This window comes from Dendrobium catenatum, unplaced genomic scaffold (genome assembly GCF_001605985.2).
Source record: "Dendrobium catenatum unplaced genomic scaffold, ASM160598v2 fragScaff_scaffold_1631, whole genome shotgun sequence".
Classification (NCBI taxonomy): Eukaryota; Viridiplantae; Streptophyta; class Magnoliopsida; order Asparagales; family Orchidaceae; genus Dendrobium; species Dendrobium catenatum.
In genome coordinates, this window is record NW_021320093.1 from 433,840 (window position 1) to 451,579 (window position 17,740).

A 17,740-nucleotide genomic window follows, 5' to 3' on the forward strand; every position below is an offset into this window, starting at 1 on the left:
TAAACCTGTTTTATGATTTTTCAAAAAATAATGAGTAAAGTGTCTTAAATAAGCATGATGGAAGAGCTAAATTATTTTGTTGGATTTAGTGTGAAGTAGAGAGATGACAGAACCTTCCTTATCCAATCTAAATACATCAAGTACATTCTATAGACAATGCTAAGTTAATTAAAACACCAATGAGCTCTACCAATTAGTTAGATAAGAACCCAAATAGGAAGTGAGTAGATCAGAAAAAATATAGAGGGATAATTAGACTGCCAGAAGACCTGATATAATGTTTAGTGTATGTCTTTGTGCTAGATTTTAGGTTGTTCCAAAAGATTCTCATCTAACTTCTTTTAAGAGAATCCTTAGATATCTATTAGGAACCCAAAACCTAGGTATTTGGTACCCTAGACTTATCTCATCTTTTGAGATCATAGGATATTCATATTTTGACTTTGTAGGATGTAGGGTAGATCGGAAAAGTACATTAGGAACATGTCAGTTTATCGACAATCATTAGTTTCCTATTCCAGTTAAAAGAAAAATTTAGTCGTCCTATCCATCGCTAAGATGGAATATATTATTGTATAAAGCTATGTTGCTCAAGTCTTTTGGCTAAAGCAGCAAATCTTAAAACTTGGACTATCTATAAGTACCATTCCTAAATGTGTGAAAATACTAGTGCTATTTGTATATCTAAAAATCTAATTCAACACTCCTACACAAAGAATATAGAAATTAGGCATCACTTTATAAGAGATCATGAAGCCAAAAGAGATATAAAACTTCATCATATAACTATTGGAGACCAATTGACAGAAATCTTTACTAAACCTCTAGCCAATGACACCTTTGGCACCTTGAGAACTATACTAGGTGTCATAGACAAACATGCTTAGATTCAGGATGAATTTATAATTTCTTTTATCATTTGAAATCAACCATTTTTTGTGTGATTTAAGTTCTTGTAATTTATTTTTAAATTTGCATGTGTTTGTACGCATATGTTGCTTGTTTGATTTTATATCTTTATTATTTTTATTTAGTAGATATTCCTTAATCATCACACCGTCTTCACTGAACCAAATAATTTTTTAAAAAAAATTAAAAAAAATCACATCATTCTGTATGATTGACTTTCATACTATATGATGCACAAGTTAGCTCTGAGTTTAATGAATGTTTCAGAGTAACTCAATTATTTGATATCATATTATATGAACCTCCTTTTGTACTGTATGATACACATGTAGATATTCTTTGGGATGAATTCAATTTGGTTGGTATGAAAATAATTCCATTTCATACTGCACGATCCCCTATTTGTATAGTATGATACACCTGTTAGAATCTATTGTAATGAATTCAATTTGTCCAATACGATCATAATTACCCATCGTACTATGTGAATACCTATTCATACTATATGATACCTTTAGTCAAAATTCATTCTGATGACTCCTCGGGACGAATGCAATTCCTTAAGATTGTCTAATATGATACTGATCATACTAATCTGCTGAGATAAATTCAATTCAGCCAGTACGATCATAATTACTCTTTGTAATGTACAAACACTTATTTGTATTGTATGATACATTTATTCAAAAGTCATTCTAACCACTCTTCATGATAAATGCAATTCCTTAAGATCGTTTAGTATAATTTTGATCGTACTATATGATTTGATCTCCTTTCTTAACAAATTGTCTAGATGATTTAACCCCTCCAATCATATTATATGATATCATATTGTACTGTAGGATTGACTAAAAATCAATAAATGGAGGGATTTTCCTAAGCTCAAACAAGTCAACTTTCAATTTATTTCCCTTCTTAAAATCATACCCCCACAACCCTAAAATTTTCAAATGGCCGGTGATAGCAAGAGAAGCTGATTGAACTAGGGAGGCTCTTCACCTCATGACCCTTTTGAAAATCACTTTAAATTCATTCAAAATGAAGATTCATACTACCGATATATATATGTAGGCTGCATAACCCCTCAAGAATGCTCAATAGCTATGCCCTAAACTTTGGGGAAGATGAACTTGTTTTCTTCCAAAACTACTTAATTTTTTCTCACCAAAAGCATTTCCTTTCAATTCTAAACTTCTCTATGAATTCTTAGCAAACCTTAGAATCAATGTTAAAACCTACACCATATCCTCCTATGTCTATCATCGCCTTATAGAAATCACTAAGGAAGATTTAGTGGAATATATCCAACTTTCTAATGAAGGACCCTGTCTATAATCCATGGCCTCTAGAATTGATTATGATTATAGTTCCATAAATCTCACTATCTAGAATGTAGCCTAAAATTAGCACCAACCTTTAGTCCATTCCTTAAACAAGAATGCAAGAGTTATCGGCATTTTCTTCGTACTTTAGTTATACCTAAAGCTGAAAACCATGTCAATATCACACCATTGCTTCCCTTAGTAACATATTTCATAATGTCAGATATCTAATTTGATGAAGCTCAAATGCTCGTCGATTATATTCAAAACTTGAATCCTATTTGACTCTCCTCAACTAGAAGAAAAGAAAATGTCACCCTAGGTCATGTCATAACCTATATCTTAGAGAAAAAAAATATAAACTCACCTATCCTGCACCACCCAACAATAATCTTATCTTTTATACGTATGCTTTCTTCCATATTCTTTTTCATCAGTTGCAAGAGAATGATTAGCCTGATTTTAATGAAGAAGGTGGACCTGCTATTGCTGTTGGTCCTATAGTTGCACCAGTACTATTGGCACCATAACTAACACTAACACTAGCACCTCACTTCTATCCATATGAGTATCGCTTGGACCAATAATAATATTAACATGAGACTGATATATCTTGGTTTGGGGAATAATTCTCCTCAATCCAACAACAACTCTCCTCAATTCACAATTACTTCGAACCATCACCCCCACCACCACTATATCAGTGATCTTCTTTCAATTAGTTTATTTTTGTTGTGATGTATTTTCTAGTTTTTAAATTTTATAATTTTTTTTCTTGCTTTCAATATTTCTCCTCTTTTTTGTGATGCCAAAAGGGGGAGCATATGTTTGGTTGTATGTCTATATTTGTTAAATATCATTTTGTTTGTGCTTTTTCTTTTTTTGTTATCTTATTTTATTACATTAAAAAAAAACTTAAAAAATGATGCAAACCCTATTTCCTTTAAAACTATTTCCTAGTAAGGGAAAGCTTAGTAAAAAATAACTTCAATTTTCCTTTCAACAAAATATTTGTCATCATAAAAAGGGGGATCATTATTACAATCTATGATCCCTAGCTTGTGTTTTTGATGATAACAAACATTATTTCTTGAATTTTTTATTTCTCATAGGATAAATGCAGGATATTATTTTTGTCTGTGTGAAGAAAAATTTTAGGAAAGCTTACATCGCTCAAGTCTACTTAAGACTTAAGCTTAGATAGAATATGATTTCATGTCAAAAAGAGTATGTAATTTTAATTTTCTTATAATTTTCTATTTCTTGAGTTTGTCCACATAAGGGTGTATGCAATTATTGACCATGCACACACACACAAGGGGAGTGAGGAAAATTTATGATAATGTTTTAAAACTAATTATACTATATGATCAATTTTTTGAAAATGATTTTTAACGGCTATTAAAATTATTAATTTTTGTGAACTAATTGTACTGTACGATGCTTATCACACTGTATAATTTATTTTGATATGCTTACCCTAGCCTCTAGATAAAAAAGTAATAAATACAAAAATTGATTTTTGTACTAAACATATTATATGATATGAATCGTACTATATGGTATTATGAAATCTTACTTAAATTATCCCTCATAATTAGCCAATCAAATCAAAATTTAAGAAATGATAATAGATCGTATTGTTTGATCTTAATCATATTGTATGATTAAGAGAGATGAAATATGGTCATCTAAAAGATCATACCAAATGAAATTATGATTATTGAACTAATCATACTGTAAGATGAGAGAAGTATGGGATGATGGACATATATGATTTTCAATCATCTTGGGGATTATCCTTTATGAATATAGAGAAATTGAATAGATCATACTAGACAATCTCATGATCGTATTGTACAATATGTTTACAAAATTTGAACAGTTTGTATGAAAGACTTTTTGCATCATACTGGATGGGTCTATTTTGTAACAGTTCATACTGTATGAACAAATCCAACCAACTTGAGTTTTTAGGATTTTTGAAAAACAATACTCAAGACATATTTTAATAATCTTTTTTGAAAAAGAGAGAGGAGTTGTTGGCAATTGAAGGAACTTTAAGAGAGATGATTTCTTGAGAGCTCTTGGGTTAGAAAGGAATAAGAAGGTGAGGTTGAGCTTGAGGGAGAAGTAATGTGAAGGGTTCACATGATTTCTCTAAGCTTACTTGCATCTTGACTCCTCCTATGAACTTGTGAGTCCTTGAAGTTTCTCTTGGGAGAGAGGCTTCAAAGTCAAGTCCTCTAGGCTCTTTGCCTTTTCTAGGAGAGAGAAAAAGAAACTGAGGTTCTCTTCCTTCTACAAAAGGTAGAAAAAGGAGCTAAGGTTCTATGCCTTCTTTAGAGGGAGAAAAAGATTGAAGCTTTGCTGCATCACCATGAGGGTGACACAGCTTCTAGCACTCTACCACACTAGGATTGGTGGAAGAGTTTCTATAAGGGTTTCTCTACCTTGCAGTTGGAGAAAAAGGAGAAACACTAAGTTTAGTGCAATACCCTAAGCGGAGGACTCTGGGGAGTGGACATTGGTTAAGGTTAATCGAACCACTATAAAAAAATTTTTGTGTTCTTTTTTTCCTTTTCAGATTTACATTTCTGTGATTTACTTTTTCTATTATCTACAAGTTCAATTCACTGCACATATTTTAATTTTTACAATCAATTATAATTTGAATAGGTTGTGGTTTGAAAAAAAAAATAACTTGCATGTTTTGAATAAGTATTTTAATTCTCAGTTACTTTTGCACATATTTAAGTAAATTATTTGTATTAGTTTTGAAATATTTTTTAGAAAAAATGTATATATAAGTATTTTTGTTGAGTAATTTTTAAATTACCAATTCCCCCCTCCTTTAGATGTGCCTTGGGCTAGTTCATTGAGGCATAAAAACCTCCTTAGACTTCCATTGATGGCACCTAAAATGTTTTGAAAGAAGTTGGCTTTGTCTATGAATAACAAATGTTATGTTAAAGGTAAATGGGTCCCTTTCGACTCTATGCTAATTAATAAAATCTATAAATTTAGGAATTTTGAATTTAATGAATATACTACATTTATTGGGACACCTATAAATTCTCATGATAGCTTGAATATTCTATGTGAACCCAATAGAGGAGTGAATTGGAAAATGAGACAGAACAATATTATCAATTTCCCTTCCACCTATATGACCTAAACATCTAAAGCCTAGTACTATTTCATTTCAGTCCATTAGTAGGAACTTTAGTGAAGTTACTCGTGATCATGCCCTATTAAACTATGCTATTCAAATGGAGTATTCTATAAGTCATAGGGAAGGTTATTTTCTCCTCTCTCATATACATCATTACGGATACCACTTTTGTGGGGTTAGGGCACCCTTCTCTAATTTATGCTTTGTGAGTTGCAGCGGGTGTAAGCGGGGAGCAAATAGAAGTTTAATTGTGCTCCATTATAGCTGTTACAAAAAGAAAAGATATTGGGCTTTAAGCAAGATGAGAAGGATGAGGAAGAAGGAGACCGTAGTGATCCTAGAGTGTCTGGGAGGCCTAGAAATAGCAACAAAAGTAGAAGGTCTAGAACTCCAAAAACTTTGGGAGATTAAGTTATTGAATTAAAAGGGAAAATGGAAAAAGTTTTGTCACTTATGTGAGAAATTTACATATTGGTAGCTTGAGATGAAGATGAGGATGAACCATAGTATGGACCATCACAAAAAGCATTATAGATAAACTAATAACTTTAATGATGATCTTGTTGGATTATTTAGAAGTAGCCTTTTTTTTTTGGAGCATCTTGATCAACTTCAATTTCCATTTGAAACTTCTTATGATCCTTTCATTTAGCATCCTAGCGAGAGTGGCCATGATGATGATGATGTTGATGAGGAGGTGGAAGACCCAGATTTTGCTAATTAGGTGTTGTTCTTATTTGGCTTGAGGAGAGAGAGAGAGAGAGAGAGAGAGAGAGAGAGAGAGTCAATGCTATTTTATTATGTAGCATATTTTTATTTTTATTTCATTTTCATTTCTTTATTTTGTTGGGAGCGATGCCATTGACATATTGGAGTGATATTATTGTATTATCATGATGATCAATTGTGGCTGTTAGAGCCACTGCATTTGTGATGGTGCTTGTAGCACTACTTATCTTATATATTGCATTAGCCTATTGTACGACATATGTTTTGCACCTTTCTATTATTTATATAAAAATTTGTTTATTTACTAATATTCATGTGTATTTTTATTTACCTTTGATTAAATTTTCCATATAATGTTACATTATCTTCTATTAAAATCTCTATAATTTTATTTTCTATTTAATCCTCATAAAAATCTAATTAAATTGGAATGATAATAAAACCCTAGATCATAGTTCAAATTAACACTACTTTATAATTCATAGTTTGGAGAAAACTAATAATTAACTAACTTAGATCATTTAAATTATTAACTTAACTTGAATTTAAATGTTATACATTTATACATTGGTAACTAACTTAGATGAATAATTAAGGTTAAAGAATATATGTGGGTAGATTAAAATTAAAAATCATAGCAACTTGAATTTGAAAATAACAATCTTATTCAATCCATACATTAAACTCATTAAGATTATAAGTGGATTTTATGAAACTAAAATTGATATTCAAAATCAAACAATATGTAATTAAGATGTGTAAATTACATATTGTTTCATATTTTTATTTATAATGAAAATGTGTTATCTAAGTTATTTTTGTGCAGGGAAAACTCAAAGATTGGCAGAAATTCTATGGATCTCTATGTTCTTTGGCATCTAATGATATAATGCTGCATCTCTACTTTCAATGCCACCGAATTCTTTCTTTGAAAGCATTACAATAGCAACATAAATAGTGCTTCAACATTATCAGCATTGCGACATCTGAAAGTCATCTTGGTAGTGCTAGATTATCTTTCTTAAAATGCTATAACTCCATAATTTCTCACATATTGGCACCATTTTTATAGTTTAGGCACTATAACACTCCAATGTCCATTACGCTATGGCATTACAATTATAACTTCCAAGGTTCATGTTATATCAGTAAAGTGATGCGACTGTTCACTAAAGAACCGATTCACCCTAGCAAGCATCGTGATAGTGTAAAAACTATGGTGTCGAGGTGTTAGTTTACTACAGTTGTGCTACGGTGCTAGTATTTCAAGGGTCGCAATGCCAATTTCCATTTTTATGTTTGCCTATAAATAGATATTGTGTTATGTTTATAAGAGAGTTTTGTCACATGTGTAATTTCAGTGCCTTTTGAAGTACTTCACTAGTCCCTTTTAGAATAAAATCTAAGTGAGGCTAGGAAATACAAGATATTATCATTTCAAGTGTTTAACCTATATTTTTAAGCAACTCTGTAAGTTAAAGGGAGGAGTGTAGAGGAGATACTTTGATTTTTCCAGATTATATCACTCTCTTGTATTTTTCATTCTTCCTTGAGTCTAATGAAAATGAGTTTACTTGATATTTATTACATGTATGGATAATTCTCTTATTTTGAATTGATAATATAAAATTGATGTTGAGTACTAATGATGACTCTTTTTTATAATTTATTAAAATATGTTTTCAATATTATCCTCCTCCTTATTTAATGCACATGGTGACCATATATGTACATAAATCAAAATATGATGTATAACCTCAATGGATGAGTACAATAAGAACCAGGAGTATTGGGATAGGATGTTTTCATGTATAAATAAAGGGTATAAAATATTCATGGTTCTTAAGGAGATATTATAATTGTGGGAGGTTAGTAGATATCCTTTTCACCCTTATAACCTCAATAAATGTCTAAGGATGCATATGCACTGAATCACATTACCATAAAGAGTCTCATTAAGAAAGATATGCAATTTATAGTCATCAATCTAAAACACTTTAATTAAAGATTGCATCAAATAATTTTTACTATTTTATTCATTGATAGAATCTCCAAAATTTTCATTTTTATTTAAGTAGGATAATTACTATAATTAGAATAAATAGTAGTAGTTTAGTAAAATATACTTCTCATGGGTTTGACACTCTACTATACCACTTTATTACTAGATTTAACATGTATACTTGCATTTATTAAGTGAGGTTTTTTATTATTTTTTTCAAAGAAACCCTAAGAACTATTTAGGGGGTGGTAAAGCCCCGAGATTTTTATGCAAATCAAAAGTTAACTCTACAACCCCCATCAAGTTTTTTGCACTACTACTAGAGAATTATTTTTCTTTTTTATATAATTTATTTATATTATTGAAATAATTGCATAATTATACCTACTTTTATCTTTTGTTTATTGTTTTATTTTATTTGTTGATTGCATATTCATGGTAACATACTTTATAGACAAAGAAATAAACTTTTGTTGTTTGGTATTGAAATAGAAAGAGTCATTTCAAATATTCAAAATCCTAAAAAGTTAGTGAATATGGTTGACCTGTATTAGATCAAGATCAATCTAGACCTCTTAGGTATTAAGCTAACCATTTAGTAGATGGAATTTATCAAAGTATTAATAAACCTACAATTCAAGCTAATAATTTTGAATTAAAATATGTCATAATTCAAATAATTCAAAAATCCCAATATGGGGAACTCCTGTTGAAGATCACAATTTACAATTAGCTAGTTTCTTAAAAATTTGTGCAATATTTAAGTATAATGATATCAGTGATGATATTATAAGACTTAGATAATTTCCATTTTATAAGAGATAAAACTAAGATGTGATTGAATTATTTACCCCGAGACTTTATAACCACTTAGAATGAATTAGCTCATAAATTTCTCACTAAGTATTCCCCGCTTTCAAAGACTATTAAACTTAGAAATGACATCACTTCTTTTACTCAGTTTGAAGTAGAATTGATATATGAGAGTTGGGAGAGATTTAAGGAAATGTCATCACCATGCTTTACCTAATTGATTGATTATTCAAATATTTTATAATTGATTAGTAAGATCTCTTAGAGCAATAATAGATATTGTAGCTAGAGGATCATTAATATCTAAGCCATTTGATGAAGCATATCAATTAATAGAAGATGACTACTAATAATTTTTAGTGGCATGCTAAAAGGATAAATCCTAATAGAGTAGCAATAGTATATGAATCTAATTCATTATCAATTTAGACTGCATAAGTAGTAGCAATTTCCAAAAAGTTGAGCACAATAGGAAAAAATGTAGAATTTATAACTGAATTATCTATGCAATTTAAGGATCATAAGTTAATTAAAAATAATAATGTGTAAGGGATTGAAAAAATTAATTTAATTGGAAGATAAAATAATCCTAACTCCAAAATATATAATCCAAGTTGGAGAAACTATCTAAATTTTAATTGGTCAAATAATATTACTGGGAACAATCCATAGAATTCTAGTTAAAATAATTAAGGAGTAAATTGAAAAAATCCTCAACAACCTATTGGTAATTCTAGACCAACATATAATCCAACATTCAATCAAAACAATCAATTTTGAAGTAGAGGCCCCTTATAACTCCCTTTTTATAGCATATACAGATAGCATATCAATTCAGAAGAAATCCGGACAAATCAGAAATCAGACAAAAATCGGGCAGCACAACGGCAGTATACGGAATTTACACAATTTTTCCTGAAAATCACAATTTACCAAATTTGCACAGAATGTAGATAACAACATTTCAGAACATTTATTCTACTGCACAGAAAATTTTCAATTACACAGAAAAATCTAGTCGACTAAAAACACAGTCGAATCAAAAATACCCAGACAAAAATCTTCAGAAAATAACCAAAATGTGCACACTCGGCACGTCAACAACATACAGAAAGTTACGCGGTAAAAACTGAACCAATCGAAAGATACGGACGAAAATGCCTCGCCAAAATCAAATCCGAACAGAAAACACCGCCAAACACGACGGTTCTGAAAATTGAGAAAGGTAGAATGTGCTCTACCTTGCGTACAGCAATTTCTCGAACAGTCTCGTCGGACGAAAACGGCTCCGTGTCGTCCGAAAATCAACTTTCCAAAAGATTCCTCGACTTTCTCTCTCCTCGGCTGATATTTTTATTTTTTTTATTTTCTCTCTCTTCAAAACGACTGATTTCAGCTTTATAATACACAGATCGGCCCGGCCGATCGCCAGATCGTCCCGGGACGATCAGACCAATTTGGATCGTCCTGGACGGTTCCCAGAACCTCGATCGGCTTGATCGGCCTGGACGATGCTTACAGAAAATCACCTGGAGCAAATCTGGGCAAATTCTGGAGAAAATTCTCAACTGATCGTCCCAGGACGATCCTAGAGCAGATTTTGATATTACAATATTAGCCCTTAGATCCAAGATAAGTCAGCCTAAATTATCTTCATCATTCTTTCTTCCATCACCATGAGGTATTGGTTAGTAGTGTAGTCAGCATTCTCCATGTTCATGGAAGGCTCATGTTGAACTCGTTTATTTATTCGACCTTATATTCTGGTATATAGTATCAATCCATGTTTACTGCACCTAAGATGATGTTGGATCCAATTTTAAATGTGGATAACACATGACTTTACTAGCAAGCACACCTAGTGATATAGAATTTATGAGAAGGTGAGTGGAGAAAATAGAGGAATTTTGGAGAATGCTTAAAAAATTATTAGTTTAAAAACTAATAGGATATCCACTATATTAGTTAAAAGTACAACCTAATTCCCCAAATTATTTTTCATCACCACTTATTATAGAGTTCTAATGACTATAGAAAAGGAAAAACAAAGAAAAAAAAATACAATAATACATAGATCACCCAAACATTGCTACACACTACCCTATACACATGCCACCCCTTGATTGACTGAGAGAGAGTGAGGGCTACATAATTCTATTGATTTGTATCTAGGTGAGCTCAATAGTGCCGAGGGCACATTGGGTGAGCTTCATAGTATGGAAGAGCTTGGTAATACTAAGGAGTGGGTGAGCCTATGAGCGAGTTTTGAGGAGGAGGTGCTTGAATGCTCTAGAAGACACTAGCGGTTTGAGCTAAACCTTTGATCACCTGTATGAGAATGCTAGTGATATGTGAAATTGGATAAAATAAGTTCGGTCATTGACCAATCAAAGCAAGGCAAGCTGGGACTTCCTTAAATAGGCACTTTCTTGTAGTTGAGTTCTGATGAGGGGATATTTTCTCTTGAGGGAGCTAGTGATGGATGTGGTGGCAAGTCATGTCCGCAAGTGCTGAGTTGTTGATGTGGATGTCTTGGTTTTCCCTATGATGGTCGAGCTCCTTAATAATTCTGAGTGAGTAGCACCTGTTGATCCTTTTGGTGAGTCCTCTCATAAGCTTCAAGTGAGCAGACACCCATGTTATGTAGGAGAGTTCATACTGTGGGCTACCCCGGAGGGCAAGTTACTGTTGGCTTGCTTGGTCACTTGCTAAATACCTAAGAAGATATATATGAGTATGATGTACTTTTTATTTTTTACTTTCTAAGTGGTGTATTGATGATTTCATAGTGTTGCTTGGATGAAATTATGTGCAGTTGAGTTGATATATTTTCTCTTTATATGTGGTTATTATGTAATGCCCTAGAAGAAACTACATTTTTCTTAGCGTGATTTTCTACCAAGCCAATAATGCTCAAAGGAAATCTATGTATGTAATTATATTAGTATGTACTTTTATTTTTTCTTATGTTAAATTTAGTCTATGAAAGCTATGTAGCCATGTAAGATGATCCAAAAGATGAAGGCCAAGATGTGAACTAAATAATGGATTCTAGAATTTAATACCTTATTTGACATCTCATTTTTGTATATAATATAGAATTGAATATATATTATATAATATAATTATATATTACAATCCACAACTACATTGTTATATTTCTTTCAAAGAGTCCATTACAAAACCCAAGTTGGACTCTCACTATTTATGTAAGTTAATACTCCTTGCATACATTATCGAATGCATATTGTTTTCTTAGGATTATCCTTAAGTCCATATCTTTTTGCTTTAGTCAAGGATGTTCTCACTAGACATTTGCAAGAGGATGTACCTTGGTGCATGCTTTGTGCTTATGATATTTTTCTTGTTGATAAGACTAGAGAGGGAGTTGAAGGTAAACTTGAATTATGGAGGTCAACTTTAGAGTCTAAAGGTTTTCACTTGAGTAGATCTAAAACTGAATATATGGAGTGTAATTTTAGTGGAAATAGACCTAGTGAGGGGATTGTGAATTTGGGCGATCAAGTCATTAATAAGAGTACATGTTTTAGATATCTTGGATCTATTGTTCAGAGTGATGGTGAAATTAATGGGGATATTATCAGCAGAATTCAAGTTTGATGGTTGAAGTGGAGGAATGCATCGGGCATATTGTGCAATAGAAAAGTCCCCCTCAAACTTAAGGGAAAATTCTATAAGATGGTGGTGAGACCTACAATGCTTTATGGTGCCGAATGTTGGCCATTAAAAGAGAAGCATAATACTGAGTTAAGTGTTACAGAGATGAGGATGCTTAGGTGGATGAGTGGCTTGACCCTTAGAGATAGGATACGAAATGAGCATATACGTAAAAAGGTTGGAGTATCTCCAGTGGAAGATAAGATTAGAGAGAGTCGCCTTAGATGGTTTGGTCACATTAAACGGAGGCCTTCCGATGACCTGGTTAGGAAAGTTGAGGTATTAGATTTGGCTTATGTTAAGAAAGGTAGAGGTAGGCCTAACAAGACTTGGTTAGAAAATATTAGAAATGATCTTTCTTTATTAGATTTAGATGAGAATTTGACTTTTAGCAGGATACAATGGCGAAAAAGGATTCATGTAGCCGACCCCACATAGTGGGACAAAGGCTTGATGTTGTTGTTGTAGGTTTATTACAGCCTATTGTGATTGGCATATATTTACACTAATTAGGATTTTAAAATTGTAAATATTTAAATCTCATATGCAAGCATGAAAAAAATAGCTACAAATATTTATTTCATTAAAATGAACAAATGATATATCAATTATCTAGCTTTTAAAATAATCAAATGCAGCCTCTTTGTGATCCAAATGTACTATTAATAAATATCACACCTAAATAATAAATGACTTACTAAAATCTTCGAGTAAAAAATATGTTAGAATGTTTTGATAAAAATGATTAAGCTAGATTTAAAAATTTTAGAATTTACTTTAAAATAGATATAATATAAATTATGTGTATGCATTGTGTGTGTGAGTTTGCCTTAAATGGCCTAAATGTCCCAAAAAAAATATAAATTATTTATTTATGATTGTTGGGGGCTAAAATATATGTGACAATAGAGTTAGAAATTTTTGTCTCAGCGTTTGTACGGATATCCAGCACAAAAACATAAGAAAAAATAAACACCAAAATTTTTACGTGGAAAACCTTAGAAAGGGGAAAAATCACGGGGTCACACCTTGTTAAATGATTCCACTAGTGTTTGATTATATTACAAGTGACTGACTCGTCCCTGAAATTGAGGATGATCAAATCTCAATAATCAACCATTGAGTTAAAATTCAGTTATGAATGGAGATCGAAAATCTGACGACGTTTGGTGGTCAAGTTGAAATCCAGCTTCAATTGACGGTCGTTAGAAGTCTGGTGTCAATCGGCGGTCGGGCAAAAGTCCGCTGTCAATCATAGGCCGGGTGGAAGTCCGGTGGTGGTCGAGGAGGAGTCTGGTGGCAAGAAAACTCAAGTTTCTCTTCTTCCTTCTCTTCCTTGCTTTACTCCCTTTCCATGAGAAATGAATGGTCTATTTATAGTTTTCTGAGAGTGGTATGACCAGTAAATAGGAGAAAGATCAATGGTAAGTTTGATGAAATTGTTGATCCCCTTCATCATAGACCATTTACTAGGCATTTGAATATCTTTATGACGTCAGAATTCGACGATCTTGTGCTCGTTAGATTTCTCTCATTGAGCCCCTCGATTCGACTATAAACATGTCACATTTGGTAATCCAAATTTTGGTTTGAACCTTTCAAATGCGCTTTAGGTCTTCGATTTGGACCCATTTGAGCTTAGATTGGGTCGAATTTGGTGTCGTTGGGTTAGTAATTCTGAGATGTTCAGTTCGACTGTAAGTTTGATGAAATTGGAGTTCGAGATCCCAAATTTAATTTTGGAAGTTTCTGATTTGATTTTGCCGCGAGATTTGTGCCCAATCAAGATAAATTTTTGATGATATGTTAATAATATTTATTTTAAACTTGGTATTAAATTTTAAATATATTTTGATAAAAAATATGATCAACAAATGCCAATAATTTAAGCTCGAACGAGGCACGAGTTCGGACATGGTGAATGGATCCGTTTTGATACTTCAATATCTTTGTCAGATCGTCCGCTGCCCTATGCGAACCTACGCAAAACCCTAAACCCTGCTGAGATGTGGCGTTTTGGTCTCACCCGGGGTCAGTCCGCCGCACACGGCGCTGCCCCTCGCCTCCTTCCCTCCTACTTCTTGACCGCCACCTGCGGTATCCTCGCCCGCTCGTACGGCCTGATCCCAATGGTGATTGAGCAAACTTCGCGCGGCGAACGCGCCTACGACATCTTCTCCCGTCTCCTCAAGGAGCGGATTGTATGCATCAACGGCCCCATCTCCGATGAGACCGCTTCAGTCGTGGTCGCCCAGCTGCTTTTCCTCGAGTCCGAGAACCCCTCGAAACCCGTTCACCTCTACATCAACTCGCCAGGCGGCGTCATCACCTCCGGTCTAGCTATCTACGATACCATCCAGTACATACGGTCTCCGGTCACGACCCTCTGCATCGGCCAGGCCGCGTCCATGGGTTCCCTTCTCCTCGCCGCCGGTGCCCCTGGCGAACGCCGCGCCCTCCCCAATTCCCGCATCATGGTACATCAGCCTTCTGCCTCTGGTATTGGTGGTCAGGCCGCGGATATTGCCATCCATGCCAAGGAGATCATTAAGATGCACGAGAGGCTCAAGGCCATATACAATAAACACACCGGGCAACCACTTGAAAAGATCGAGAAGTTCCTTGACCGGGATACATACTTGTCACCGGAGGAGGCCAAGGAATTCAAACTAGTTGATGAGGTCATCGAGCACCGGCCACTGGCGCTGGTGACAGATGCTATTGGTGGTGAGAGTGGTGGTGGTAGCAACGGCAGTGGGGAACATTCTGGTGGTGAGGGAAAGGAGCAGAGTTAGGTATGGAATTGGTTTCCTTATCCAATATAATGAGAACGTTTGATCCTACTTTGTGATCCTGTCTCGATATTCATTTCTTCTTCTGATTACTTTCATGAGTTGAGCTTGAAACTTGAATATAATTCAATCAAGGCATGGTGTAGTCTTATCACCTTGTCAAATTGCTTTATAGCTTCGTATTCTATCTAAACTCTTTTACTACTTATTGAAGCAAAATTTTGATAGTTGAAGTGTTATCTACAGATTTGTATTCCTTAACGTTGCCGGGTGATGTGATGTTCTATTTAATACCATAGTTAACTTCTCTCTTCATTAATATGGTGTAATATGTGCTCACAGATTCTTTACTTCTAGTCACTATGAATATCTAGCAGTAGAGAGTGCTTTGTTTTAGCAATAATTTTGGTGTTCCCTTTTTTCTTATGGTCTGCTTGGGAAGTTTTTGGATTAGCAACAGTCTTGGTGCACTCTTATTTCTGATAGACTGCATTGAATGTAAGATGATTTGCTTGTGAGGTTGGAATGATTTTCTCTTTGATGATTCGAGGTATGCATTTCAGCTTGTTATTTGAGATGGGATAAAGAAGATTAGAATTCACTATCAAAATTTTTCGCATTTTGTCAAGAAATTGGATAACAGTAGTGTGCTATGATTTGAATTTGATACCTCAAACTGCATTTTAATCCAACATATGGATAACAGTACTTTGGGAAGTTGGTCCTTGTTGTTGTTGTCATCAATGGATTGAAGGCCACTTACATGAGATATTAAGTGCCACCTTTTTAGATTGTTATCTCACTGAATGGATTAAAAGGCCTCCTTAGGAAGACTGTCTAATGCTCTAGTATTATGGCAATAGCAACATTCTTCATCACATCTCCATAAGCATCTTTTTGCCCATTCATTGCCTACAAATTTTTTTATTAGATAACCTCATCTTCTTTATGCTGTTATTCTACTGCTAATCTTATATGTAGCCACTGCTTTTACCTCTAGTGATATTTCTAGAATGCCATCATTGTCTTTTGCTGGAAAACTTGAGTTGAGATAGAGGACCGTTGTTCTAGGGTTCTCAACTATTTTCTATGATCATTATCCGATGCAGACTTCCTTTGGAGTTGCATATCTAACTAAGTTAGATTGGTCATCTTCAAAAAAAAAAAAAAAAACAAACAATTCGTCTTAATTCCTCTTTTTTGAGTGCCGATTATGAATATATTTTATTTGGACTAATGAGTTAGACTGAGATTTTGTTGTGCTAATATTGGCCCTTGAATTTGTGAACTCCGATAAATTGAATTCCTAGGTTATTGCTAAAGATTGAGAAGATAAAATCATTATATGTATGTGTGCTGGTGACAGGTAGAGAGTGAGAAAGAGAGGGGATGAGTATTATCTTTATATCTTTATTGCCACATCTTCTACTCGCATGCTGATTTAAGTATCTTACTGATTCTTGTTCGTAAGTTAAGAGAAAACCATTACCTTTAAAAATGGACCATTGAAGGACATGCCTATTAAGGTCACATCTGTTGAGTTAAACAAGAATTCTTGCTCATTTGACACTCCTAGATCTATTAATGTCCTTGTATCTACATGGTCATTATTTGTTTGTGTTTGATTCAAAGTAAGTTATGATTCATGGGACATCTATAGGATTAGGTCCGGCTCTTAGGATGGGAGCAACACTTAAGATGGTCTGAATGAGCTAGGTTAGACTAGTTTTATGTCAAATCTAACATGTTTGGCCTTGTTAGAGGCGAGATATACAATCATTTTGACAAGGCGGTTCTTAGCATGTTAGATTATAAGTTTAATGCTCAAGCATCTAAAATGGCATATCTTGGTGGGTTTCAAAGTACAAAACCATTTAGGTAGAAACTTACTAGAATGGACTCAATCTCTCAAGTAAAATGGAAAATTTGTTGCCTCTTTATAACAATGTAAACTCTATTGAGATGTAAAATGAGCCGAAAAAGACATTGAAGTTCAATGTATGAACCATTATGTGTTTGTTTTATGCCAAAGGGTAGCGTGGTTGATTCAGTTGTCATATGACTCAATATTGATTCTAGAGAAGCCTTTATTTGTTTTACACCCTATGGAATGCTTTCTTGGTTTGCATTTGAAACTGGTAACAGTTTATAAAAAATAATTATTGTCCTTAGCCTTTTGGGTATTCTGCATAAAAAAAAATCTTTGTAATAAGCCGGGTGTGGGGGGGGGGAGCTCATGACCAGGCCAGAGGAGCTATTATACATTATGTAAAGAATTAAGGGGAAGCTGTTTAGGAATGTTTTAAGTTAAAAAGGTTTT

General features: G+C 33.6%; 1 protein-coding gene and 1 pseudogene across 1 annotated transcript; one reads left to right on the forward strand and one right to left on the reverse strand.

Annotated features, from left to right (window-relative positions):
- Positions 1 to 9,065: 9,065 nt before the first annotated feature.
- Positions 9,066 to 9,161, reverse strand: LOC114581258 (annotated as a pseudogene).
- A 5,381-nt stretch (positions 9,162 to 14,542) lies between these two features.
- Positions 14,543 to 15,675, forward strand: LOC110107667 (ATP-dependent Clp protease proteolytic subunit). The gene has a single exon (XM_020837983.2). It carries the CDS (start codon positions 14,635 to 14,637, stop codon positions 15,421 to 15,423), a length of 789 nt encoding a protein of 262 aa, XP_020693642.1. The 5' UTR covers positions 14,543 to 14,634; the 3' UTR covers positions 15,424 to 15,675.
- The last annotated feature ends 2,065 nt before the right edge of the window (positions 15,676 to 17,740 follow it).

What these genes read in the sequence shown, in the direction of transcription:
- LOC110107667 (XM_020837983.2), top strand. Translation starts at nt 14,635, where the DNA reads ATGTGGCGTTTTGGTCTCACCCGGGGTCAGTCCGCCGCACACGGCGCT.